The sequence below is a fragment of the Bos mutus genome, chromosome 8, assembly GCF_027580195.1.
Source record: "Bos mutus isolate GX-2022 chromosome 8, NWIPB_WYAK_1.1, whole genome shotgun sequence".
NCBI lineage: Eukaryota > Metazoa > Chordata > Mammalia > Artiodactyla > Bovidae > Bos > Bos mutus.
Window position 1 is genome coordinate 49,807,328 of NC_091624.1, and position 25,735 is coordinate 49,833,062.

Here is a 25,735-nt window from a genome sequence, read left to right on the forward strand (position 1 = left end):
TCCGGAAAGAGCAGCCTGCGGGTTTCCTCTTTACATCCCAGTCTACCCTAACCAGCTGCCTCTTGGGTACCTGACCACTGTACAGACGCCTGTGAAGTTTCCTCACCTGTGACCAGATGGAGGCCTTCCGGGTTTCCTCTTTACATCCCAGTCTACCCTAACCAGCTGCCTCTTGGGTACCTGACCACTGTACAGACGCCTGTGAAGTTTCCTCACCTGTGACCAGATGGAGGCCTTCCGGGGCCTCACCTCAAACCCCTGAATGGCCTTCCAGGAAACCCTGGTTCTACCCTGAGCACATCCCCACCTGGAGCTGGGCCAGTGCTCCTCTCTGGTGGGAGAATTCTGCCTCCTCCTCACCTCCCTCCATTCCATGCACTAGGGCCTCCTGCAAGAAGCTCGTCCTGATTTCCCTGGGTCTTTCCCACCATGGATATGTCAGGGCCCATCATTTGCATCCCTGTACTCTGACATTTGCACCCTTTTCTCTCTCTGGCTGCTCCCCCACCCCCAGAACCAAGCCCCTGGCCAGATGCGTCACCGTAGCTGGACTCCTACTCTCATGAAGAGATGAAAATCCTTCTGGAAACCCCGACTCTTCTGCTGTCCACAGCAGATGGGAGGACTGCTTCTCTGAGCACAAGCATCTGGCCAGGGTTCTAGGACTGCCAGGCCATGACTGAGTCCCCAAGACCCTTACTTCTGGCTCTTGGTGGCGTTCAAGAAGATGTGCTCCATGTCAGAAATCTTGCGGCGGAAGTGTTTGCTCTTCAAGTTTTGCTCCTCTTGGAACTGGCAGAACATCATCCTCTCCTTCCTCAGTGTCTCCATCACCCCTGCACAGTGGCTGTTCAGCCGTTCTTGATGAAGCAAGAGCTCAGCTGAAAGAGGACACAGGGGTGGGAGGGCTGAGGTCCTCTGGGACCCTGGGTCAGCTCAGGACAGTGTTCTACTGGATAGTGACATGCCTCTCCCAGGCTAGCTACAGAGAAGGGACTTTTTAGGCCAAGGCCCAGTCCCCCGCTGCCCTCCCCAGGGCTCAGCCTGGGAGTGGACTCAGATCTCAGGGGAACCAATCTGAGACAGTCCCAGTGTCTTTAATTGGAAAGGAGGCTCTGGTTGGCTGTGAGTGGTAGAAATACCCTGCCTGTAGCAGAAGGGAACAAGGCCTGGGAGCTAGGAGAGCATCTCCCACCCTGGGAGCAGGTGGGATGTTGGGGAGGGCAGGGATTTTGGTGAGAGGATCTGGGAGCAAAAGGCCAACACAAAGTTTGGCAGTTGGCATCTGACCCTTTATATCAGTGGTTACTCATTTCCAATAAGCCTGGATTATGGCGGACTTTAAGAGCTCCATCAAAGGCCTTAAGAGCTAGCAGAGAGCCTTGGGTTACCTCATCTGACCTCCTACTGCCTGGAAGTGGAGGATGTGCTGTGGGCTCAGCTCTGCCAAAAACAAATGGCGGGACTCTGGGGCTTCACTTCTCTGGCCTCCATTTTCACATTGTACATTGGGCCAGGAGCCAGGGAAGAGGAAGGAAACCAGACTTCAGGGAGCATCTTTGTTTATATTTATATTTAATGCACACATTTCCAAGATGAGGACAACGAGGTCCCAAAAAGTCAAGCAGGTCTCCTAAGGTGACAGGAAGCTCTGAGGATCTATGATGAAGTTTAAAGTATGACCCAAGTGAAAACCTGATGGGCACCATTGAAGCTTTCAAATAAAAGTGCCCTCCCCAAAATGATGGAGCCTTCTGCCTTAGAAATGGCATGTCTTTTTAAGTATTAAGAATTATAAGCTGAAAATAATGGCTACCACTTTTGGAGACTCTGGCTTATACCAGTTGTTCATGATTCCGCACTGTACCACTTCAAGGAGAGTTAATTACAACCACCAAAATGCCCTCAGGAGGTTAGGAACAGATCAGAGAGGTCATGTAACCTGCTCAGAGTCATAAAGCTAGAGAGGTTGAACCTATTAGCTCCGATTCCTGAGCTACAGGCCTGCCTCTAGGGCATCCGTCATGAAAGTGTGAGTGACAGTTATGGGAATGTATCTGGGACCCTTAAAGCTCAAATAAGACAATACTCTTCATCTCAGCATCTAACACCCTCTTTAAAAAATCTTAGATGAGGATTCAGGGTACAACCTTCTCTGCCAGCCTGGGAGGTGTGAACCCTCACACACATCTTCCAGTGTGTGATGACAACACGCTAAGCACTGCGTGTTGCACACCAGGGCTGCCTAACAAATGCAGAGCCGCAGTACCTGCCCTGACGTTGTGGATGTCCTTCTCAACGTGCTGGGCTCTTGGCTGGTGCAGGTGCAGACGCAGCTCCAGTTCTGAATCCAGCTCATCAATCTTGCTGGCCACGATGACCCGAGCATTGAGGGCACATTGGTCAAACCATTTCTCCAAGTGCTCAAAAAAGCCAGTTCGAAGCCTGAGGGAGAGACCAGAGAGGGTCAGCAACTGTGACCAGGGAGTGATCTCTCCAGGTTGATATATAACGTGCTTCCCTCTTCCACTCCTTCTCTCTTATTTAATTTCCCACTTCATTGTATTTCTTTGTCTGGACGGACCATCATTCATTTAGCCAGATCCCCTGGCTGGTGGTGGACATAGCGTGGTTTCCATTCATTTGTTCTTACCAAGAAGACTGTAACGTGTAACCTCATACATATGTCAAGTGCAGAATAATTTCTATAGGATAAATTCCCTGAAAGGGAATTGTTGAATCAAAACCTGAAATACATTTGTGGATCTGGTAGATATTGCCAAACTGCTTCTGTTGCAAGACAATGAATAAAAGTTCCTATTTCTCCATTTCTCACTATGGACGGTGACTGCAGCAATGAAAATAAAAGATGCCTGCTCCTTGGAAGAAAATCTATGACAAACTCAGACAGTGTATTAAAAAGCAGAGATATCACTGGGCTGACAAAGGTCCGTATAGTCAAAGATTTTTCCAGTAGTCATGTACAGGTGTGAGTTGGACCATAAACAAGGCTGCGTGCTAAAGAATTGATGCTTTCAAATTATGGTGCTGGAAAACTCTTAAGAGTCCCTTGGACAGCAAGGAGATCAAACCAGTCAATCCTAAAGGAAATCAACCCTGAATACTCATTGGAAGGACTGGTGCTGAAGCTGAAGCTCCAATACTTTGGCCCCCTGGTGCAAATAGCAACTCATCAAAAAGACCTGATGCTGGGAAAGACTGAAGGTAAAAGAAGGGGAGGAAGAGGCTGAGATGGTTAGATAGCATCACTGACTCACTGGACATGAATTTTAGTAGATTCTGGGAGATAGTGGAGGACAGAGGAGCCTGGCATGCTGCAGTCCATGGGTTAGTAGTCAGACACGATATAGTGACTGAACAACAATTTCTCCATAGCTTCAGATTGTATTGTCAAACTCTTGAATCTGACAATTTTGTCATATTATGACTGAGATTGAGCATATTTTTATGAATTCAAGACTATTAAATTTATTCTCCTGTCTACCATCCACTAATATTTTTGCCCATCATTCTAGTATGTAGTTGCACTTTTTCTTATTAATTTCTGGGAGCACTTTATATATTGGGAACACAAGGTCCTCTGACTGAGATGTGAACTGCAAATATTTTTGCCAGTTGATTATTTCATCCTGTTAGAAATGCAGCATGATTTTCTTGGCCATGTATTGTCAAGATGTTGGTTCTCTCCAAATGTATCTATAGATTCAATACAATAACTACTAAAAACTCAGCAGATGTTTTCTTACAGAAACTGATGAGTTGATTTCAAATTTATACAGAAATACAAAGGGCCAAGGATAGTCAAGACAATTCTGGAGAAATCAAGTCTGGAGGACTTACACAACCAAATAATAAGACTTAGTATTAAGCTATGGTAATCAGTTGGGGTCCTTGCATCAGCAAGATCCTCTGGAGTAGGAAATGGCAACCCACTCCCAGGCAAATATTCTTGCCTCGAAAATTCCATGAACAGAGAAGCCTGGTGGGCTACAGTCCATGAGGCAGCAGAGAGTTGGACATGACTGAGTACATGGCACACACACACCATCAGTCAGGGGAGGCCTAGCAGAGCAGTGGAGAGAGAAGAGTCTTCTCAAATGGCCCGGCCTTAACTGGCTATTCATACAGGATAGAAATGAATTTGACTAATACCACACACATAAGCAAAAATCAATTTCAGTTGAATTGTACATCTAACTATGAAAGTTTATAACATTAGATAACACAGGAGAGTATTTTCACGACCTTGGGGCAAGCAAAGATTTCTTAGAAAAGACAGAAATCACACTAACCCTAGTGGGAAAATTGATGTGTAAGACCTTACTAAAAAAGATATCTTTTCACCAAAAGATATCTTTACAAGAGTAAAAAAAGAAAAGCACAGAGAGGGTATGAACATTCACCACATATTTAACTAACAAAAAAACTTCAGTCTAAGGTAGACAACTAACTCACATAAATTAGTTAAGAAAAAAGATAGGTAATCTACAACAAAATAAATCAGCAAAGAATTTGATAAGTCATTTCACAGAAAGATGATTAAATGGCCAGTAAGTATATAACAAGGCGTACAACATTGTTACTCATCAGGAAAATGCTAATTAAAACCACAATGAGGCACTACTACACACACACACCAGAATGGCTAAAATAAAAACCACTGACAATACCAAGTGAGGATATGGAGCAACTGGAATTCTCAAATACTGCTGCAAACTGTTAAACCACTTTTGAAAACTCTTTGGTAGTATCTTTTGGTCATATCTCCTCAAGATGGACACACATATAAGCCAATTTCCCAATAACCCACTCTTAGTTATATATCGAACAGAAATATATATACACATGTTCACCAGGAGAAGCTGGATATAAAAGAATACACTCTATGTGATTCCATTTAAATAAAATTCACAAACAAGCAAAACTAATTCAGAAGTTAGAATGCTTGCTACCCCCTGAAGATAGGTACATCAGTACTGTCTTTCTAGATTTCATATATATGTGTTAGCATATGGTATTTGCTTTCTTTTCCATCTGAAGCTAGTCCAATCTTTCGTTATTATATTTCACCTTGTTAATAAAACTTGAAGAGAATGAGAATAAAAGGGATTTTCACTCACTGTTTCTTAATCTCTAAAACTAGTCTGGATGGAATGATCACTTCTTCTAAGACCCTGGCACTGGAAATGTCCTTGAAGAGAGTGGCAGGAAGGTTGGAGTGGGGTGTCTTGCTGTTCTCTTCTTGTTTCAGGGGTAGGAAAACAAAGTAAGTGTTCCCACTGGAGGTTGTGAAGAACTCCATCTCCTCCTGGGAGATCTCCCCTAGACTCTCCTCCTGGGCTTTGACCTAAGCAGAAAACAAGACTTTAAACTTGACATCATTGAACAGACTTGGTAATCCTTACCATAGGTCCTTTGACATCAGAGGTTGTAAACCTGTGGGATGAAACTTGTCTATGGTTATATTTTGCCCATATAATGCTTTTAAAATAGGGAAATGCCACCTAAAAATCTGGATTTCTGATTTCTCTTAAATCAGAAAACCTGGCAATTCTGAGTCTACATTCCCATATGGCATCATTGGCTGGAACGAAATAATGGCTGCATGGTTGCCATACATTGAATGTTGGTGTCTCTCCAAAATTCATATCCCCGTTGTGTTGGTATTTGGAGGCAGACTTTGGGAGGTTATTAGGGCAAGTAGGCAGAGCCCTCCCTCATGAATGGGGGTAGTGCCCTTGAAAACAAAGTATCAGAGAGCTTGCCCCTTCCACCATGTAAGGACACAGAAAAAAAATAGAGCTGTTTATTGCCAAGAAGTAGGCCCTCATCACAGAGAAGGCAATGGCACCCCACTCTGGTACTTTTGCCTGGAAAATCCCATGGACGGAGGAGCCTGGTAGGCTGCAGTCCATGGGGTCATTAGAGTCGGACACGACTGAGCAACTTCACTTCCACTTTTCACTTTCATGCATTGGAGAAGGAAATGGCAACCCACTCCAGTGTTCTTGCCTGGAGAATCCCAGGGATGAGGAAGCCTGGTGGGCTGCCGTCTATGGGGTCGCACAGAGTCGGACACGACTGAAGCAACTTAGCAGCAGCAGCAGCAGGCCCTCATCAGACACCGAAGCTGCCAGTGCCTGGATCTTGAATTCCCAGCCTCCAGAACTGTGAGAAATAAATCTCCGGTGTTTATAGGCCACCCAGTCTATGGTATTCCATTACAGAAGCCTGAACAGACTAAGACAGTAGTTTTTACCATGTCACTATTTTATACTTGGTGTCCAGCCCTCTTTTCAATTACCTGCCTGTGGTCCCTGTTCAGAGGTCTCATATGCCAATTCTTCCATAGCACTATAGGAAAAGAGTCTTTACAATTTCATGATTATGGAATCCCAAATCACTGTTCTGTGACTCTGAATGTGTTTTGAGGATAGATTTATTCATATGAGAGTCATTTCCCTGCACTCTAAGGAGAGCTGTCTGCCAACTTGGATATGGATCTTTGTTCTTACACAATCAGACAATGGGAAGAGAGAAGGAATGGAGCAGCTAAGTTGGTCTCTACAATAAAGAGGAGCTGGGAGAAGAGAGAGGACCTGGGAGGGACAAGGAAGAGTCAAGGGGGCACTACAGAGGTTGCAAGATGGGATGTGAGGACAGAAAGGTGAAGTTTAAAAAGTATTGCTGGGACATGAGAACGGGATCTCTGTTGACAGCAATGAAAAGTGTATATACATTTGTTACTCTTTAGACATAGCCTAATAGAGACTGTGCCACTGGGGACCCTGGCTTGTGCTAGGGACACAGAGAGTGAACACAGCACATTTTCCAAACCTAAGAGTGAGCCTTTTGCTGGCCTACCTCATCCACAGACGAGCTCCTCCGCTCCTCCTCCTCTTCCTCCTTCTCCTCCTCCTCTTCCTCCTCCTCCTCTTCCTCCTCCTCCTCCTCCCTCTCCTCCTCCACCTTTTCCTTCTTCTCCTCCTCTTCTTCTTCGTGAACTATCACACTGGCCTGGTTTGGGGGTGATCTCAAGGAGCTGTCTCTTTCAACCTGTATTTCTTCCAGTCCTGAAATAGAGTCCTCCCTGGATTCATCCATCTCTTCACTCAGTACGGACTTCTCCTGTGGGCTCACGGCCACCTCTTGTGTGGTGGAGGACTCGGCCTCTTGATCTTCTTCTTCTTCTATCTCTTCGGCTGGCTTGAGGGAACTCGTTCTCCCACTGTTGCTTTCGTCACCTTTGCGGGCGTTTGCTTTGGACCTTCGTTTTCCTCTCGGTCTTCTCATTCTCTTCTGGAACTGCTTTTCATGTGGCTCTGTTGATGATTAGCCCCAAAGCACAGGAAGAGACAGGTTACCAGTGCAGCCTGATTGGGCCTCCCTAGCCCCCAGATACACAAGCGTGAAGTTGGGGAGACTCAGACTTGAATTGTAAAAATGTTACCTGGTTCCCTCAATTGGAAAATGACTTCTCCCTCCAAGTTCTACAAGGCAAAAACATAGACACTGAATACATAGTGCTGCCTTCCTTCATGTGCCACTTCTGAGGGCGTCTCTTTTCTTTAAGGAAAAGCCCCCTCCTCCCTGCCTTCTACATCTGATGCAGGCCCTGACCACTTGTTTCACAGGGGTGAGCAGGGTGTTCCTGATCATCTTTCCTTAATCCCAAGCACATTAGCAAAGTTTTTTATCATACAATGGAAATCGCAGAATAAACCCTCTTTCTGACATGGTTGGTAGTGATCTGGAGCAAAGAACAAGAAAGTAAATAGGGAGAGATGCATCCAAGGGGCAGGAATCTGCTGCACCCGTTGCTGGATGTAAACATACTCAATGATCAGGATGTACGTGACCTGGGAGCCCCCTCTTCACTCTACACATTCCCCGTTTCATTGGCTGTGGCTGAAGTTGTGGAAATAGTGTGTCACTGATAGCAGTGGATTGGAACTCTAGCTCCTCACAAGCTGGGTGCCCTTGGACAAGCCCCTTAAACCCTGCAGACCCAGGTCCTTCCTGTGTTACTGTCACCACAGTGGCACCTCCATTTTAACCCAGGGAGCCAGGCTGATCTCAAAGCTCCACCTCTGGACAGCGTGAGTTTCACTTTAACCCAGGTGCCACACAATGCATTTACGAGCAACTGGGACAGGGATCTCTGTTGAGAGGAGGCTTCTCTGAGGACTCGGGAACCCCACATCTGTTGGAAACCCGAGCCCGGTTCAGCGTCCACCACAAGTACCTTCCGCCCTGGCCGTGCAGAACTCTGGGTGCATGTGTGCGGGAAAGAGCCACCTCTGGGAGTCAGACCAGGACACTCCAGGTGTTCCTGCATTTACCAGGAAGCACTCGGTACGTCTGAATTATGTGCAGGACACTGTGCTGAGGGCAATCAAAGCTGGACGAAAGACAGGAGGCCACACCTGCCTCACAGGAAACACCTTCCAGCAGGATGCCCTTCACTCCTGCATCTGACAACAACCAACATACAAGCACATGCAGAGAGGGGAGGAGGCGGGGCAAAGAAGGGGACGGAAGGTCCGATTGGGTGGGGGGGGTCTTGTCACTGGTGGTGGCTGGAGGTCTGTGGGCGTTTGGGGTGTGCAGAGACGGAGGAATCCCAGCAGAGGAGCAGGGTGAGGAAAGGGCAGGGGGCAGTGGCACATAAAGGAAGGCTGAGGAGTTCACTGAAGCAGGGGGAGTCAGGGCGGGAGTCAGATGCGGGGGCCTCCATGGTCATCCAGGGACTGTGGGCTGGGTTTGGTTGGGGCTGCAGACTGGGTGAGGGCTTTCTGAGCAGGAGAATGGGTAGGTCAGAGCCGTACTTTAGGATGGTTATGTGGCATGGTGAGTTGGATGACTAGTACTCGGAGTCCTATAAAATCAGCCTTTTAATTATAATTCCATTCAAGACCTGAGGCCTAGATTCTGAGCCTTTGACCTCTTTGAGTCTGAGAAAAAGATAGTCTCTTTAGGAGATGCTTTTAGTTTCTCACTCCTTGATATCCTGGCATAGACTCTAACGTCCCCTGGGTTATTGAGGCAAATATGAACTAGAAGTCATCCTCTCCTCTTCGCTTCTTGGTGAGCAGCTGGGATTTTTTTATCCCTTTCCATACCTGTTCAAAGATTTCACGAACACAGAAGTGTCGGCTGAGGTGGGAGCTGTAGGAGTTGAGTTCCTTCAGTATGATCACTGGGTACTCCATCACTTCCTTTGTCAGGAGGCCATGAAAAGCCTCATACCTGGAAGGAAGGGAGATGAAAGTGCTGTCAGTGGGAGGGGTCAGCTGGGTGTGAGGGACCCCAGCCAAAACCCATGCCTCGGGCCTCATGGAGGTAGGCTAGTACCTGGCCTCGAGTTCTGTGCAGAGCTGCTGCGGAGGTTTCCTTTTATACTAACAGTCCTTGATTTGTTTTGCTATTTTTCTGATCATACAAAGAGTACATACTCTTTGTAGAACATTTAGAAAACACAGACAGAGAGCATTCTTTGCATATGGTAGCATGGGTTCCCACTTTCTGTCTACTGTCCTAACCCCGTCCTAGGACTTTACCTACATCATCCCATCAAACACTCCAAAACCAAGGCCCCAGATTTCATCTGTCCCTGAGGTAAGAAGACCAAGGTTCAGGGGGTTATTTATTTGCCTTAAAATGTACTTCTGAATCTAAGTACTGCAATCAACTGGCAGTGCAATCCCATTTCTGTGAATAGCCCTTGTAATATTAGTTGTACTAGGGCACAAAGACGCAAGAGAGTTCACAGGGAACTGTCTTTAATATGGAGAAACTGGCACCAGTCTTAAAAAGCTTATCAATCAGAGAATGGTTAAGTCATTATGAAGCATCCATATTAATCAATGGATGGTCATTTAAAAATGAAACAAAGTTATAAAACGATTCTTATTTTAAAGACACTTTACATGTGTATATATACCAACATTTATAAATGTCTATGTCCACAAAATGGATGAGTTGGGCAGAAATGAGGGGAATTTCCTTTATGTTTGTACTGGTTAATTTTTTTTTCTTTAACAAAGCATGTATGTTTTAAAATTTAAGCAGGGGAGGACTCATGCTCTTGAACTTTAAACTACTTGACCCAGAAACATCCCCCCATAAATTTTTCTGATCAAAATTCTCCTTGAAAGCTTTTGTGTTGACCGAGGGCAGAGCTGCAAAGCACCACAGTGCTCTCTAAAGCTGGAGGCAACCTGAGGCTGGGCTCCTAGGCAGCCAGCCTCTGACTTTGAATATGAATTCTAGCCCATCCTCTTCTAGAGTCTGGTCTGCCTACCTGCATTGCATATTCTTCAGAAAATCCTTGGCCTTTTCCAGGTGTGACTTCAGGTTATTCTCATAGCTTTGCTGCCTCAGTTGGTCCAAGAGCTTGTCAAGATGAGCCTCCTGGGCCTGGCAGCCACACCAGGAACAGAAGGAAGCAGATGTGAGTCACCAGAGCTCCAAGAGAGGGTGTGACATGCAGAGGCCCTGCCCCTGGAGATGAGGTCCAGGTGCCCCAGGCAGGCTTTTCTACATAAGAAGCACGTTCTTACTCTCACTGCTCTGGGCCTATGGGCTCTTCTCCCTGCCTGGAATGTTCTTCTCAATTTTAAATCCCTGATGACCCTACTTAGATGGGACTCCTCAGGGACATGTCCCTTACCCTCACGTCTGGGCCGGCCCCCTTACACCTTCCAGAGACACCTACTCCTCACTCTCCTTCTCAGCGCTGTGCTTGATGTCAGATGCTGAGGGCGTCCCTTCCACCCCTAGACTATGTGAAGGCAGGTGGGTGGGGGCCAGCTCATGTCCTGGGGGTCAGGATGACTGCCAGAGGAAGATGTTCCATGCCCCCCAGTCTGTCTCTCAGGTAAGCCCCATCACAGACATGTCTGGATCCGGGACTCACTGCACAGTCCAGACCTAATTCCAGCAGAACTTTACTGCCACCCAGCCCCCATGACCAAGGTGAGCCTCAGCTTCTCATCTCAAGTTTTATAGCTTGAGGTTTTACGTTTGAGTCTAAGATACACTGGGGATTTATTTTTACATAAAAATAAAATACGGTGTGAAGTAGGTATTGAATTTCTTTTTCTTTTTTTTTTTTTTTTTTGCATCTGAATGCTAGCTGAATTCATGGGCCCCCAGGCAGAGCCATGGGCAGCTGACAATCTGGGTGTGGCCCTTCGCTCCTCTCCTGTTGGGGTTACCTGGATGCCAGGGCCACACCTGGTTCTCCCGCCTGTGCTTCTGCCGCTGCTGCTCCATCCTCTTCTCGAGCTCCATCTCCTGCATCAACAGCACACTCTGATGTGTCTCCCATAGGTTCACGGCCTCCTGGAAGTAGCTGAACAGGTCTGAGCTCTGCTGCTCTGTCTGCTTTGCCACGGTCTCGAAGGATTTCTGTGGTGGCAGAACCCAAAGGAGGGGCCTTTAAGTGTCAACCAGCCCCCGGGGTAAGGAGAAGGGCCCATTGGGCGGGGCTCCCTCACCAGCCCGTGGAGGCCCAGATCTCCAGGGACTGGTGTCTGGACACCATCCCTCAAGGTTATCTTCATATCCGGCCTTCCCTTCTCTGGGACAGCATTTCTGGTCTGTCCACGGCCACACCCTCAGACTGGCTGACATGCAGTCCCATCTCTAGACCTGTACCCCTGTCCACTGAAGAGGGAGTTCGGGGCCTGGAAGGAGAAAGGCACCACTCCGGCATCAAGTGGGCCATGCCCATCTTGACCTGGGCATCTCTCCTTCCTTGGAGCTCCCTGCCACAGCCCTTGAGCCAAACACCAGAGCCTACTGTTAAAGTCTCACCTCTCCCTCTTTCCTATGTGTCTCTTATACTCTCAAAGGGTCTGGGGTTGGCAAACTTGGCCCATGAGCTACATGTAGCCCTCTGCCTTTTTTGTTTAACCTTGGGAGCTAAGCACAGATTTTACATTTTTAAATGGCTGGGAAAAAAACAAAACCAAAAACAACCTAAAGAAGATAATCAATCATGTAATAATTAGGTGAAATTCAAACTTCAGGGTCCAGAAAAAAAGTTTTATTGAAACATAGCCATACCCATTTATTTCTGTGTTGCCTGGGGCTGCTTCTATGTGATAAGAGCAGAGTGAGAATTTGAGTCAGAAACCTGACACCCGACAGGGCTTAAAATATTTACCACAGGAAGCATTTGCTGAATCTTGCTCTAGACTCTAGGCATCTGGGACTTGGGCTAATTGCTCCTTGTGATCTCTAGCACCCAGACTTGACAAGGGCCTGGGGGGGCACTCTGCCCGAGAGGGTTTGACTGGAGTCTGGGGGTGGCTGGGGAGCCAGGGGTGAGCCCGGAGTGCCTGGCAGTGCAGGGGAATTGCTCCAGAGGGGCTGGCCATGACAAGGCGGAGGCACTCACCAGCGACAAAGTTGTAAGCCCCTGGACTCCCACTCCTCTCACAGCCCAGCATCCTGGGTGACCACCCTGCTCCCCAGCAGCACAGGTCCCCAGTTACGCACGTCCAAGACCTCCAGCTCCTCCTCCACCTTGCTCTGGAGACATCCCACCATCTGGAAGAAGGATGGGCTCACCAGGCTCTCTGCCTCCTCCTCAGTGAAGGCCTTCCAGTCCAGCAGCTGCTTCTGGAAGGGGGCGAGGCAGAGCCCGGCTTAGGCTGATGGGGGCTTCACCTCGGGACTGGTCCTGCCCCGAGACCAACCTCCCACCCATCTCCATGAACCTTGGCAGAAAGCCCCACAGTGGCCCAGTCAGGCCAGCTTCATCTGCCCACTGTGTCCAGGTGCTGAGTACCGCCCCTGGTCACTGACTCTGCCAGAGGTGTTCTCATTAGCCCCTCTTGGCAGATAAGGAAACTAAAGCTTGGGGAGAAGTGAAGGGACTTGCTGGAGTGCACACACCTGGCAAGTGGTGGGCCTGGGATCTGAACTCTCCTACTTCCGATCCTACAGGCATAAACTGCCATCCTACACACCCTCAGCATTGCTGTAAGCCAGACAGGGCTCCCATTTCCTGTCTGGAGTTATGCCAACTGGAAAGCCAGTTCTCTATATTAATAGACTTGATTTATGCACAAAATCTAGAATAAATCAACCTCCCCCAATTATTATAAAACATGAAATGTGTCTCCAGTTGAACACTTCCAATGCTGCTGCCCAGGAACACCAGGCGCCATCTGTCAGGCTCAAAGTGCTCCTAGGGTCCGTGGTGACCTCAGCACTCACACCCTGCATATGCCCAGCAGAGGGCCGTGAGCAGGGGCACAAGGAACTGACGCTAGGGCCACAGGGCTGTGGAATCCCAGGGGCAGGGGTGAGTGAGGAGGTGAGTGCTGGGGGCGTGGTCTTGGGGAGGCTCTCTAGAGCACAAGGCTTCCCTCCAGGCTTTACTCTTAAGGTCCGATGTCCCTAAAGGGCTGACTAGGAGGCATGTGATGGCCCCTAAGGCCCCAGAGCAAGCAGGCAGAGCCCTGTGGGCTGGGACAGCCCCTGGATCTTTTGCAAACTGGTCTTCTCATCTTCAGATGGGGCCAGTGACACCCACTCTGTAGGACCTTGGAGGATCTGATGAGAGTGGTGCAAGAGAGTGGCACAGCCCCCAGGGACCACAGCACCCACAGTGCACTGGAAAGCCCTCCGCTCCCCTGAATTCTGTTCAGAGTCCTGATGGCAGAGCCAAAACTTGACAGACACACATGTGAGGCAGCAGGAGCGTCTTGGGGCCTACAGGCAAGACAGTCATGGCCTGGGGACTCCTACAGCCACAGCCAGCATGTTAGACCATATTCAAAATGATTAGGTGTGGGGGATTTTCATCTAAACAGTCTTACAAAGGAGGCGGGGAAGGGGCCTTTTGACATAATATGTCCTCATACCTCAGGAAACCACACCTTGTCATTGAAGGGGGTTGTGGGAGGTCTCACTGTCTCACACTCTAACAGCGGCGGGTGGGTGAAGAACAGAGGCTGGCGGGTAGAGAGTAAAGTTGGCTGTGACAGCAGTGGCAGCACTGTTTATAAAAGGGAACTGGTGGAATAACGTCCATGACATAATCTCCACTGAATAAATAAAGTCAAGTGATACAGAGGGTCAAGTGAAGGGTGAGGTGATCAGAGTGCTAAATTTTGTCTGTGGGGTCAAGGAAGGCTCCCTGGAGGTGGTCAGGTTGGGGGCCACGGAGGGGTAGGTGGGAACAGCTGGGGACGAGGGAGTCCAGGCTGAGGGAACAGCTTCAGAATGCCCAGAAACCAACGCGGAGGGAAAGCGGGGTCTGCAGGGTGGAGGGGCAGGGCTGGGAGGGACACCCACCCTGCACTTCTGCACTTGGGCTAGGCACTCCTGCCAGATCTTCTCGTACTGCAAGCGGATCCGCATCATGCAGTCCATGTGGTAGGCATCTCCATGGGTGGGTAAAAAGAACACATCAGCAGCTCTTCCAGAAGAGGGAAGGTCGGGAGGAGGGCTTTCCCATTTCTCAGGAAGTAGCTTCTCCCCAGAAAAGTGCCTCCAGAGCAGGGATCATTTACATCAGGGGGTGCTGTCTCCCTCACCTCAAAGTCCTCAGTACCCCAAGATAGGGACCTCAAACGAGGAACCACATTTTTCTGTTCTGATTCTGACCCCTGACTCAGTTTCAAGGCTGATGAAACTCTTTCAGGGTAGTTGTCCTGAGCGACAGAACAGTAACAAGGTGCAAATTAAGAGCATTTACAGATCATGTCTGGGATGAATCCCTCAAGAAGTGATTGGACCAGAACATTCGGAATGTGACCGACTGATCTTTCTCCTCTTCTTCCTCCCTACTGTTTCTGGTTTATAGTCACCTCAGTGTGACTCTTGGTTTCTAAGATAAGGAACTGAAGTTTAATGCTCCTGTCAGTTCCAGAAACTGAAAGATGACCCAGAGATGGTGTGGTGGCTGTTCCTTGACAAGGGCTGGGGAGGAGGGAGCTTAGGGGGCAGTGAGGACACTGGGGAGGGTGGATGTGCAGTGGAACTGGTGACGAGATGCTGTAAAGCTGGTTTCTGCCATCTCCAGGGCCACCGTCTAGGCCAGCACATCCCCACCCCTCCTAGGAAATCAGTGTGATGAAGACCCCCTCTCCAGGGTTTCTGTGCTTCTGTTTCTGTTCCCTTCTGATCTGCCCCCTACCAACCTTATCACTCCCAGCTTGGAACCTTCCACTGGGTTCCCACTGCCTTCAGGATGAAGTTCAGCCTCTCACACGCGGCCATGTGGCCAGCACAGCCTGGCCCTCTGGCCTCTTCTCTTTTTCCCCAAAGGTCCCAGCTCTGTTTGGCCTCTCAGCCTCCCCACATACTAGTCTTCTGGCTTGGAAAGCTACCCTGACCCCTGGACGTATCTAACTCGTACTCGCCTTGTAGGTTTCAATTGGATGGTCACTTCCTTGGCAAGGTCTTACATAACCCTCAACCAGGCTATGCCCCAAATCTAAATTAAAGTAGCTGGTCACTTGTTCACTCCCTGCTATAACATCCTGCGTGGTCTGGACTGGAGGCACCCGAGAGAGATCTACTCCACTGGTTACCAGGGCCCAGCACCTTGCTTACTCCTAGGCGGTGCCCAATGAATGGCAGCTATTGCTATTATTTAGGGTCTCAGGGCTCTTACCTTTGGTGTTATAATACAATTATAATATCTTTAGAATTATAACCCTGAGAGTCCTGGGAGCAGTGGTGGGTACTACTAACCAAAGCAGTCAGGTCAAATCCAGCTGTGACATTTCCTTAGCTGTGTGACCCTGAGCAGGATGCTTCACCTCTCTGTGCTTCTGAATCTTTCTCCATCATAGGGGGCAATGACACCACTGACTTCACTGGGTTATCTCAAAGGAGATGAAAGTATTATGTATATTCTACAGTAAGACTTGGCAAACTCTGCTAGATAGTAAATATTTCCAGCTTTGAGAGCCATACAGTCTCTGCCGCAACCACTCATTTCTGCTGTTACAGAGCAGAAGCAGCCAGAGACAGCATGTAAACAAATGAGCAGAGCTGTGTCCCAGTGAAACTTATTTACTGATGATGGGTTGGAGTTTGAGGACCCTGGTTATAGAGAATTTCTAAATATTACCATTTATTCTTGAGCGCCAAATAAGCCAGGCACTAAACTACAACTGGACCACAGGACTGTATGTGTTTCTTATGTTAACCTCACAAGGTAGGTATCTTTATTACTCCTGAGATCCCTACTTTATTGAAGAGGAATGTGAGACTGAGGGAGGCCATGACTTCCCCTAGGTCACATGGCAGGGACAGCACACCTCACACACGCAGGATCTGGCCTTGGAGTCACCCCTCTAGCTCATGCTATGGTCAGGGGTCAGAGCGTGGGGCTGCCATGGCTGTGGGCTGGGCAGGGATGTGGGAGATGGTGGGAGGAGGGGGACTCTTCCAGGTAAGAACTTGGGATCCGATATGGACCCCCAGAGCTTACTCTTCCCTCCACTCCCCCGCCACCCATCTTCCCCAGGAGTGACCTGCCACCTATTTCTGAGCTTCTAATAGACCCTGACATAAACAATTAGCCGACAGACTGAAACGGCTACAAAGCTACTGCTTGAACAGAGCTCTGGAGAGACCCGAGTGGGATCCCACAGACCTCACTCACCGATGTGCTTGTTCAACGAGTCGAGAGAAGAACGCCATTCCATCAGCTGAGCTTTGCTGTAATTGGGGGGCAGGAGGTCACTGGGGAAGGAAGGTGTGACACGTAAGCCACGCTTGAGTAAAACACTCACTGACCAAGACTGGTAGCATCTTCAAGGAACAATGGTCCAGAGGAGTATCTACACAGATACTGAAGAAATACGTGACTTGTTGGGGATTTTCTGGTGCCAAACATATGTCATGAAAAGGTCTATTAATATCAGTGAGCTTGTTACTTAGAATAAAACTGAATTTTCCTAATGGGGAAAAAAATGGTTTATATCACACAACCCAGGAATCCACTTCAAGGAACCCAATCAGAGACAATATAAAACATATACAAAGTTTATGCATTAAGACAGTTGCTTAACAGTTCTGTTTATAAACACTCAAAAAATAAAAAACAACATTCATATCTAACAATAGGGAATTTCTTAAATAAAATACATGATTCTTTACTGTAGTCACTAAAAAGAATGTGGCGGATTGAAAAATTGTCAACATTGTTAGGTCCTCCCACCAGGAGGTCGAGTTTATTTCCCCATCCCAGGTTCCGGGCTTGGCCATGAGATTTGCTTTGGCCAATGAGACACTAGTAAATATGTCTCAGCATATTTACCAGTCTCAGCAGAGGCTTGAGACTTCTGCTTGCCCTCTCTTGTTGCAGGGAGCTCTAACCCAGCACCAGCACCACCACCATGCCTACAAGCCTGGATTAGCCTCCTGGAGGGCGAGAGCAAGTGGAGAGAGGCCTCAGCTGTCCCACCCAAGGCTCCAGACACAGGAGGAAGGCCATCCTGGACCATCTAGCCCCAGCCAAGGGAAACTGCCCAGCTGGCTCACAGAATCATGAGAAGCAAAAAATGATTGTTGGCTGCTTTAAGTCACTAAGTTTCAGGTGGTATTTAGTGGTGTGGAAAAAATGAATATGACATATTATTTATTGTCCACATTAGAATATTTTGACAGTGAAAGGGGGATGCTAAGAACAATTATGCCAAGACAAGACATGTAGCCCAAGATGGTCTTGGGCAGCCTACTTAGAGTGGGATAATAAAGAGCAAAAAACGAAGATCATGGCATCTGGTCCCATCTGGTCCCATCACTTCATGGCAAATAGATGGGGAAACAATGGAAACAGTGACAGACTTTATTTTCCTGGGCTCCAAAATCACTGCAGATGGTAACTGCAGCCATGAAATTAAAAGACACTTGCTCCTTGGAAGAAAAGCTATGACAGACCTAGACAGAGTATTAAAAATCAGAGACATTACTTTGCCAACAAAGGTTCATCTAGTCAAAGATATGGTTTTTCTGGTAGTCATGTATGGATGTGAGAACTGGACTATAAAGAAAGCTGAGTACCGAAGAACTGATGCTTTTGAACTGTGGTGTTGGAAGACTCTTGAAAGTCCCTTGGACTGCAAGGAGATCAAACCAGTCCATCCTAAAGGAATCAGTCCTGAATATTCATTAGAAGGATTGATGCTGAAGTTGAAGCTCCAATACTTTGGCCACCTGATGTGAAGAGCTGACTCATTGGAAAAGACCCTGATGCCAGGAAAGATTGAAGGCAGGAGGAGAAGGGGACGACAGAGGATAAGATGGTTGGATGGCATCACTAACTCGATGGACATGAGTTTGGGTGAACTCCGGGAGGTGGTGATGGACAGGGAAGCCTGGAGTGCTACAGTCCATAGGGCTGCAAAGAGTTGGGCACGACTGAGTGAACTGAACTGAAAGAGCAAAAGGGAAATATAAGAGTGTGCAGGGCATGATCTCAAGTTTAAACATTGTACTAAATGCAATGTGGTGTCCTAGACTGGGTCTTGGAACAGAAAAAGGATATTAATGGAAAACTTGGTGAAATTCAAAAAAGTGTGTTGTATAGTTAATGAAAATGCATCAAAGTTAATTTTAGTGTTGACAAGCATCCAGAGGAAGGGTAAGATGACAACACTAGGGAAACTGGATTAGGAATATATAGGAATTCTGTGTGTTATTCTTTGTAATTTTCCATAAATCTAACATTAATCCAAAATGAAAATTTCATTTTAAAAAATTATATGCACATGTATTTATTGGGTCCAAGAAAATCCATGGGAATTCTCCTGGGAGAGACCCTGAGAATCTTAATAAAACTCCCAACCCCTCTGCCATCACTACCCACAAGCCTACAGAGCGCCTGGCATGAGCCAGAACAAAGGTTCTTACTGGGTGTCTGGGACTCTGGGGTTTCCAGAGGAAGGCCTGTAGCCGTGGGTTGGGATGGGATGTGGGGCCTGCGTGAGGCCCCACGTGAGGCAGTTAGTTCCCTGGACAGCTCCTCAGGCTTGATTAGAAGGCTCCCTAGCTGCTGATAGGCCAAGGAGAAATAAGTGGGGTCTACATGGTGTGCTTCGTAGGAGCTGTCCAGACCTGTTTGCATAAACACCACAAACCCAAACCTTCGCTTGACACTCACTGGATTTCTGGGATCAAAGTTTTGCAACTTTACCTTTAAGTTGTATGTGTTTGCAATGCTTCCAGACACTGGAATTATGTCCTGACTTCACCTTTTTATATATCCCCACTGCTGGGTCGTATGTCCTATAAATGTGCTCTTGCTTCTGATATCCTAGAACTGCCCACGACTTCCTCCAAGCCAGGTCCTATCACACATCCAGTTCCACATGCTGCCTGAAGACACTGCCACTACACAGTATGTCCCAGCTGTGGCCAGAAGCATCAAAGGACGCATTTTTCTCCATGTGCTTGGCCCCAACTTTCCACTCCACTTGGGCAGCAGCCAGATCCACATTCACAGCCTGTATGAAGGATGTGCTGGGGCAGAAAAGACATCAGCCTAGAACTCTTTCTGCATTTGGTTTGCAAAAGTCTAAGTGCTTAGGGGAGTCGAGAGCATTGGTGAGGAGCAGGCATTTGAGGGACTGGTCAGAGAGCCCTGGGGAGGAAGAGGATGCTGTGGACCAGGACTCTCTCTTCACCCAATAGAAAGGGGCTTGGGAAGGGGTGGACAGAGCAGGGTGGTGGGTGCCTGGCAGTGCCAGCAGGTGGGTCCTGCTTCCTGGTGGCACTGCTGGAGCAACTACAAGACCCAGGTCTCTGGAAAGAAATGGCTGCCTGGATGGGAGAACTCAGGGGCTCAGAGCAGTCTCCTCAAGATTCCTGCATCCAGCTGTGTGGAGGCAGCAGCAGTTGCCCAGTAGCATGTGTAATGCTTTTAAACTGTGGTGTTGAAGAAGACTCTTGAGAGTCCCTTGAATTGCAAGGAGATCAAACCAGTCAATCCTAAAGGTTATCAACCCTGAATATTCATTGGAAGGACTGATGCTGAAGTTGAAGCTCCAACACTTTGGCCACCTGATGTGAAGAGTCAGTTCATTGGAAAAGACCCTGATGCTGGGAAAGATTGAGGGCAGGAGGAGAAGGGGACGACAGAGGATGAGATGGTTGAATGGCATCACTGATTCAATGGACATGAGTTTGAGCAAACTCCAGGAGATAATGAAAGACAGGGAAGCCTGATGTGCTGCAGTCCATGGGGTCACAAAGAGTTAGACACAACTGAGTGACTCAACAACAACGTGTGTGGACCAAACACTGATGACCAGACTCCCCAGGCTTGGCTCTGGGTGGGCTTCCTTGGCTTTCTGTTGATGGGCAAGATCCCCAAGAAAGACTAAGTTTTTCCCACCTTTATGAACAGGGACTCAATGTCAGAAATAAGTGAAGTCATGTGTGTGTGTGCTAATTTGCTTCAGTTGTGTCCAACTCTTTGTGACCCCATGGACTATAGCCTGCCAGCCTCCTCTGTCCATGGGATTCTCCAGGCAAGAATACTGGAGTGTGTTACCACACCCTCTTCCAGGGGATCTTCCTGACCAATGAATCAAACCTGCGTTTCTTATGGCTCCTGCATTGGCAGGAGGGTTCTTTACCACTAGCGTCACCTGGGGAAGCCCAAGTGGAGTCATAGAAAACAACAAAAGCACTTTTCCTTGTGTTGAGATTTTTATCCACCTTGTCAATTTCATGCTTGCATGAAGATATGGCTGCACCTGGGGCAGGAGATGCCCATCCTGGTGGAGTCTCTCTGGCTCGAGTTGTGTAGAGTCCTAACAGTCATTAACATCCTAGGAGAACTTGGGCCCTGTGGTGAGGTGATAGGAAAAACCTGTATCCCAGAGTGACCAGAATGAAAGGGACCAGTGAGGTGCATGGCTTCCAGCACATGAAATGTCTCTGCCTCGCAGGACCATGCAGGCTCCATCCTGCTGCTGAGGGTAGACGCTACAGACTCCCAGGGCTGTGGGATTCCAGATCTAGAACATTCAGCATGCCCCCATCAAGCAGCTTATCATGGGATCAGAGCTGGTGAACACAAATCTAAGCAAAGCATCTGTCCACAGCCTCTCACAGGTCCCTTGTCTGATGACAGCAGCCTCCTTATCAACCTCTGGGCCTTCAGCTTCATATCCCTCCATCCACGCTCCAAACTGCAGAGCTGATGGACCCACTCCATTCCTCACTGCCCTCAGGAAAAAGTCCACCCCCCTGACCTGGCTCCCCCCCGACTCCCCCCACTCTCCTCTGACCTCACCCATCGCCACTGCCTCCTTCCAAGCTCTTTGGCAGAGTCACACTAAACTTCTTTCTGCAGCAAATGTGTCACATTCCCTGTTGCCACTGGGGCTGGGACACCCCAGAACGTAGAGCCAGGTGACCAGCCCAGGGCCAGAGAACTGGGAGATGGCCTGGTCTGGAGGATAACACCTCAAGAGAAAAGTCAGCAGTAAGGACTCTGCCTGCCTCCCCCATGGACCCCCAAAGGTGCCCCTCCCCAGAGGGCCCTCCCCTCCTGCTGTACCAGATGGTGCACAGATGGTCCAGTCGCTTTTGCTGCAGGCTGCTCTGGTTCTTCATCATGGTCTCAAGCTCTTTCTTCACAGCCGGAGGAGTCTGGATTCTCTCACTGGCCATGAACTCACTGGGTGTCCAGACACATTGGACCATGGACAGAAGAGGAGGGGCAGGGTGGGTGGGAGAGAAGGCATGAGACTCACGGTAAGAACATTCAGCACCCTGACACCACTCCCAACCCCTTCCCCACATCCAGGCCCCAGGGATACAGGAAAGGAGGGAAGAGAGCGAGGGAGGGTGAGGGAGGGAAGAACAGAGGGGTCGGCAGGCACAGCTCAGGTGTGGGTCCTGACTGCTGCCTCCAGCTCTGTGACCTTGGACAAGTCGCCCCTTCCCTGAAACTTGGTTTCCTCTTCTGTCAAGGTAATGACAATACCTTCCTCAAGTGGTACTTGTGAGGACCCTACCAGATAATGCGAGCAAAACCATTAGCACCATGCCTCACTCCTGGGAAATGCCCAGTAAATGTCACCTCTTCCCATCACTGTCCATGATGGTTACTGATGTCTGAACCTCCCAGATCCAAGCCCAGGCCTGGACCAGGTACTTTCCATAGAGCATCTTGTTGATCATCACCGAAACCGTCACCAGTCCATCATAGTATCTGCAGACAAAGCCTGCGAATGTTTAAGCCCTTGACCAAGGTCACAAAGAAAATACAGGGGCAGTCAGACCTCGGTACACTTCTCCATCCATCCTAGAGTCAGACTCCAGTGGTCTCCATTTAGAAATGTGGGTGGACAGCGGGCCTCCTGCCACCACACCTACAGCACAGACAGATACTCTCTGGTGACTTTAGACATCTTGGTTCCAAGTCTCCCTTTCTTAGCAAAAGAAAGCCTTCTTTGCTGGCCAAAACCTCCATGGCCTTTGTGTCAGTATTAACAAAAGTGCCACCTGATGGGGGAAGCTTGGAGATAGGCCCTCTCTTCACCCTCCCTCCCAGAAGTGAAACTTGCTCCCACAGGGTGGGAAGTGGCCCAAGCCTGAGGGATGGCCATTCTCCTTGGCCCAGTAACAGTAAAGAGTGGACAGTGGGCAGGTAATCAGGCTAACATTTTCAAACCACTTGTACAGTGGGCTTCAGCTAGTAAAGAATCCACCTGCAGTGCGGGAAACCTGGGTTTGATCTCTGGATTGGGAAGATCCCCTGGAGAAGGGTAAGGCTACCCACTCCAGTATTCTGGCCTGAAGAATTCCATGGACTGTATAGTCAATGGGGTCACAAAGAGTTGGACACGACTGAGCGAATTTCACTTTCCTTTTTGGGCTTCCCTTGTGGCTCAGATGGTAAAGAATCTAGCTGTAATGCAGGAGACCCAGGTTTGATCCCCAGGTCGGGAAGACCCCGGAGAAGGCAATGACAACTCACTCCAGTATTCCTGCCTAGAGAATCCCATGGACAGAGGAGCCCGGTGGGCTATATACTCCATGGAGTCACAAAGAGTCGGACACGATTGAGTGAATAACACTTTCATTTTCAAGAAGATGCATATGAGAAAATGTGTATGAAGAAAATAAGATACAAATCTACACACGCAGTATGGGTCTAAAAAAGCCTGGAAGAAAATAATACCAAAATATCAGCTGCGCTTCTCACTGTGATGAGAAATTAATGGTGACTTTTAATTTTTCCTTATACTTGTATCTATTTTGACTCTAAGGAAAAAAAAGCACCTATTACTTTTACCATCAGAAAAAGCAACCGCATTTTAAAGTAATGACAAAGGAAGGGAGAACGCACTCTGCTCACTGACCCACGCTGGTGGGGGCGCAGGGTGGGTGGGGGAGAGCCTCTGTGGTGTGGGCAGCCACTGACCTGAAATCCTGCACCAGATACTCCTTCTTGAGAGCCTTCCAGGCATCCATCAGGCCCTGCCAGCGGCGGTGGCTATCAAGCTCCTGCTGCAGCCTGGCTTCCATCAGGTTGACGAACAGCTTGGCGAGAGCCCTCCGGTTGCCCAGCAGGGCGTGGTTTATGATCTGCGGTCACAGGTGGGCAGGTTCTAGATGGAGCGGGGGCTCTCCAAGGTCAGAACAAGGCTCAGTAGGAGAGGGGTGGTGGGCAGCTGGAGAGGGGCCGGGTGAGCTGTGGGCTGAGTGCCGAGCAGGGTGGCGGGAGCATCTGAGGAGTACTGGGGAGGGGAGGTCACCGGGCACTCAAGGAAGCTGCCCAGGGCTCAGCAGCTACAGACAGCGACAAGGGTCTATCCTGAAGGCTTAACAGTGAATCCTGGTCAGGTGAGTTTCAACCCAGCTCCAAGGCCATCTCATACTGTTTAAAAAGGTGATTCTAAATTCATTAGAGTTAAGCACTTCAGTGGGCTCTCAGTGTCTAGCTGTTCTTTTTATAAATTTGCTCCAACAACAGAATGCTCATGTTACCAGGGACGAGTCACACATGGTTGTGAGGAGAACCAGTACCCAATGACCAAATAAGGTCAGAGCTAGAACACTCTTTAGCAGTCCTCCCAGCAGTCCTCACGAGGGCATGGCAGTGAAGATGATTCTTCACTGGGTGGTACTCATCTGCCATCCAGCCTCCACAGTCCCTCCAATGAGACTAGCCTCTCCCATGTCCCCAAGGACTGGAACAGCCAAAAATGTTCCATACATGTCCCAGAGCCCTCTGTGCACTGCCCTGGAGCAGGGCTGAGAACTGCTATACACAGCGGGCAGAAATTCCAGCACCGAAATTCCACTGGGAGCTGAGGTTTGATGCCAGCTGTTCCTAGCTGGGGGGCGTTGGCAAGTATTTCCTGAACCTCCATATCTGTAGCCATAATGTGAAGATGATGCTCTTCACAGCACAGGGTACTGCTGGAGTTAAAAGACATAGATGCACACAGAGCAAGGAGAAAGCACCGGTTGTTCCGTGGACGATAAGCCTAGTGAAGTCAAACGCTGAAATGTAACTGGAAGACTGCTAACTCTGACACACCTAGTCGAGCAAGTGGTTAATTCAAAGTGAGGAACTCTTGCATGTCTCAAATGAAAGCCACTGCTGAGCCCTCTCATGTAGCCCTCCCAACAAGCACTATCTTGTGATACTCAGATGCCTGAGTATCACTGTCCTCATTTTACGGACACGGAGTTCCAGGTGCAGCAATTTGGGGAGCATTCATGTCTGGACCGTGGAGGAGGGGGCCTGTGCTTACTCCCTGTCCACGCTTTGTCCAGGACCCCAAGGCACACCCCTGGGCTGGCACCCATCTGTGTTTCTGAACACTGTGCTGCTTCTACTCTGCGTGCTGCCAGGAGGGCCGTTACCTGACAAGCCCAGCTTTCTGCACCAGACCCAGAAACCCACATAAGAAAATGTGCCTCTGAGTAGCCAGAAGAAGTGTCCTGTCATAAATAACATTGATTTTCTTGTTTGTTTGTTTTTTTTTAATCCCAAAGGAAGCATTTGGGGGAGGCTGGGGTGTGGACAGTGAAGCAGTGGGAACAGAGCCAGAGGGGCAGGCATGGTTCAGCAACAGGCACTGACAGACAGCAGGAGGACAGACAAGAACCACTGGAAAGACTGGACATACAGAGCATCCTGAGGTCACTCATGAGTGCACACACCACCCTGAGTCCACAACAGCTGTGAGACCATGCTTCTGTCACACACTGCACTGCACATGGCAGCTGAGACACAGCCCCGAAGGTGCTCGCAGAATCAGCGTCGGTCAAACTGCTGACACTGTATTAGGTTCACTGGGATGAACACGGCAGGGAAGTACAAAATGTACTGCAGGGATTTCCATTGGAAATACTTAACAAAGACTCTGGTTCTGAACTCAAGTGGCCAACCTGAGTTACTTGGAAATGTTACATACGAGAAGCCCATCATTGCTGAGACCCAGGCTCTAGGGCATCCTGTGGTCCTGCTCTTGCAGGCTGATCCCGTTCACGTGAAAACCACTCACCATGGCTTCTTTATTGATCAGCCTATACACGTCGGGCTGCATGAGGTAGGAAGTTTTCTCTATGATTTCCACATATTTCTTCAACACGCTTTTTAGCTAGAAATGACAAGGCACCACAGTGAGTGACTCTCTTCTCCTAGAGGACTGAAAACAGGTGATGCCCCATAAATTGCACAAGCGACAGTCACCCAGAGCCCATCTGG

At 48.7% G+C, this 25,735-nt stretch overlaps 1 protein-coding gene across 5 annotated transcripts in view; it reads right to left on the reverse strand.

The window, feature by feature from the left end:
• The window catches only part of CCDC180 (coiled-coil domain containing 180), a 56,609-nt gene that overhangs the window by 22,583 nt on the left and 8,291 nt on the right, over nt 1–25,735 (reverse strand). For all 5 annotated transcript variants that reach the window (XM_070375611.1, XM_070375612.1, XM_070375610.1 and 2 more), the window contains exons 9-22: nt 25,533–25,628; nt 23,438–23,601; nt 21,566–21,685; nt 16,658–16,737; nt 14,335–14,423; nt 12,529–12,651; nt 11,260–11,433; nt 10,325–10,440; nt 9,144–9,270; nt 7,472–7,511; nt 6,886–7,343; nt 5,142–5,368; nt 2,270–2,445; nt 701–881 (exon numbers count right to left, since the gene is read on the reverse strand). In XM_070375611.1, the coding sequence (XP_070231712.1) occupies nt 701–881; nt 2,270–2,445; nt 5,142–5,368; nt 6,886–7,343; nt 7,472–7,511; nt 9,144–9,270; nt 10,325–10,440; nt 11,260–11,433; nt 12,529–12,651; nt 14,335–14,423; nt 16,658–16,737; nt 21,566–21,685; nt 23,438–23,601; nt 25,533–25,628 (2,171 nt within the window). The remainder of the gene's footprint in view (nt 1–700; nt 882–2,269; nt 2,446–5,141; nt 5,369–6,885; nt 7,344–7,471; nt 7,512–9,143; nt 9,271–10,324; nt 10,441–11,259; nt 11,434–12,528; nt 12,652–14,334; nt 14,424–16,657; nt 16,738–21,565; nt 21,686–23,437; nt 23,602–25,532; nt 25,629–25,735) is intronic.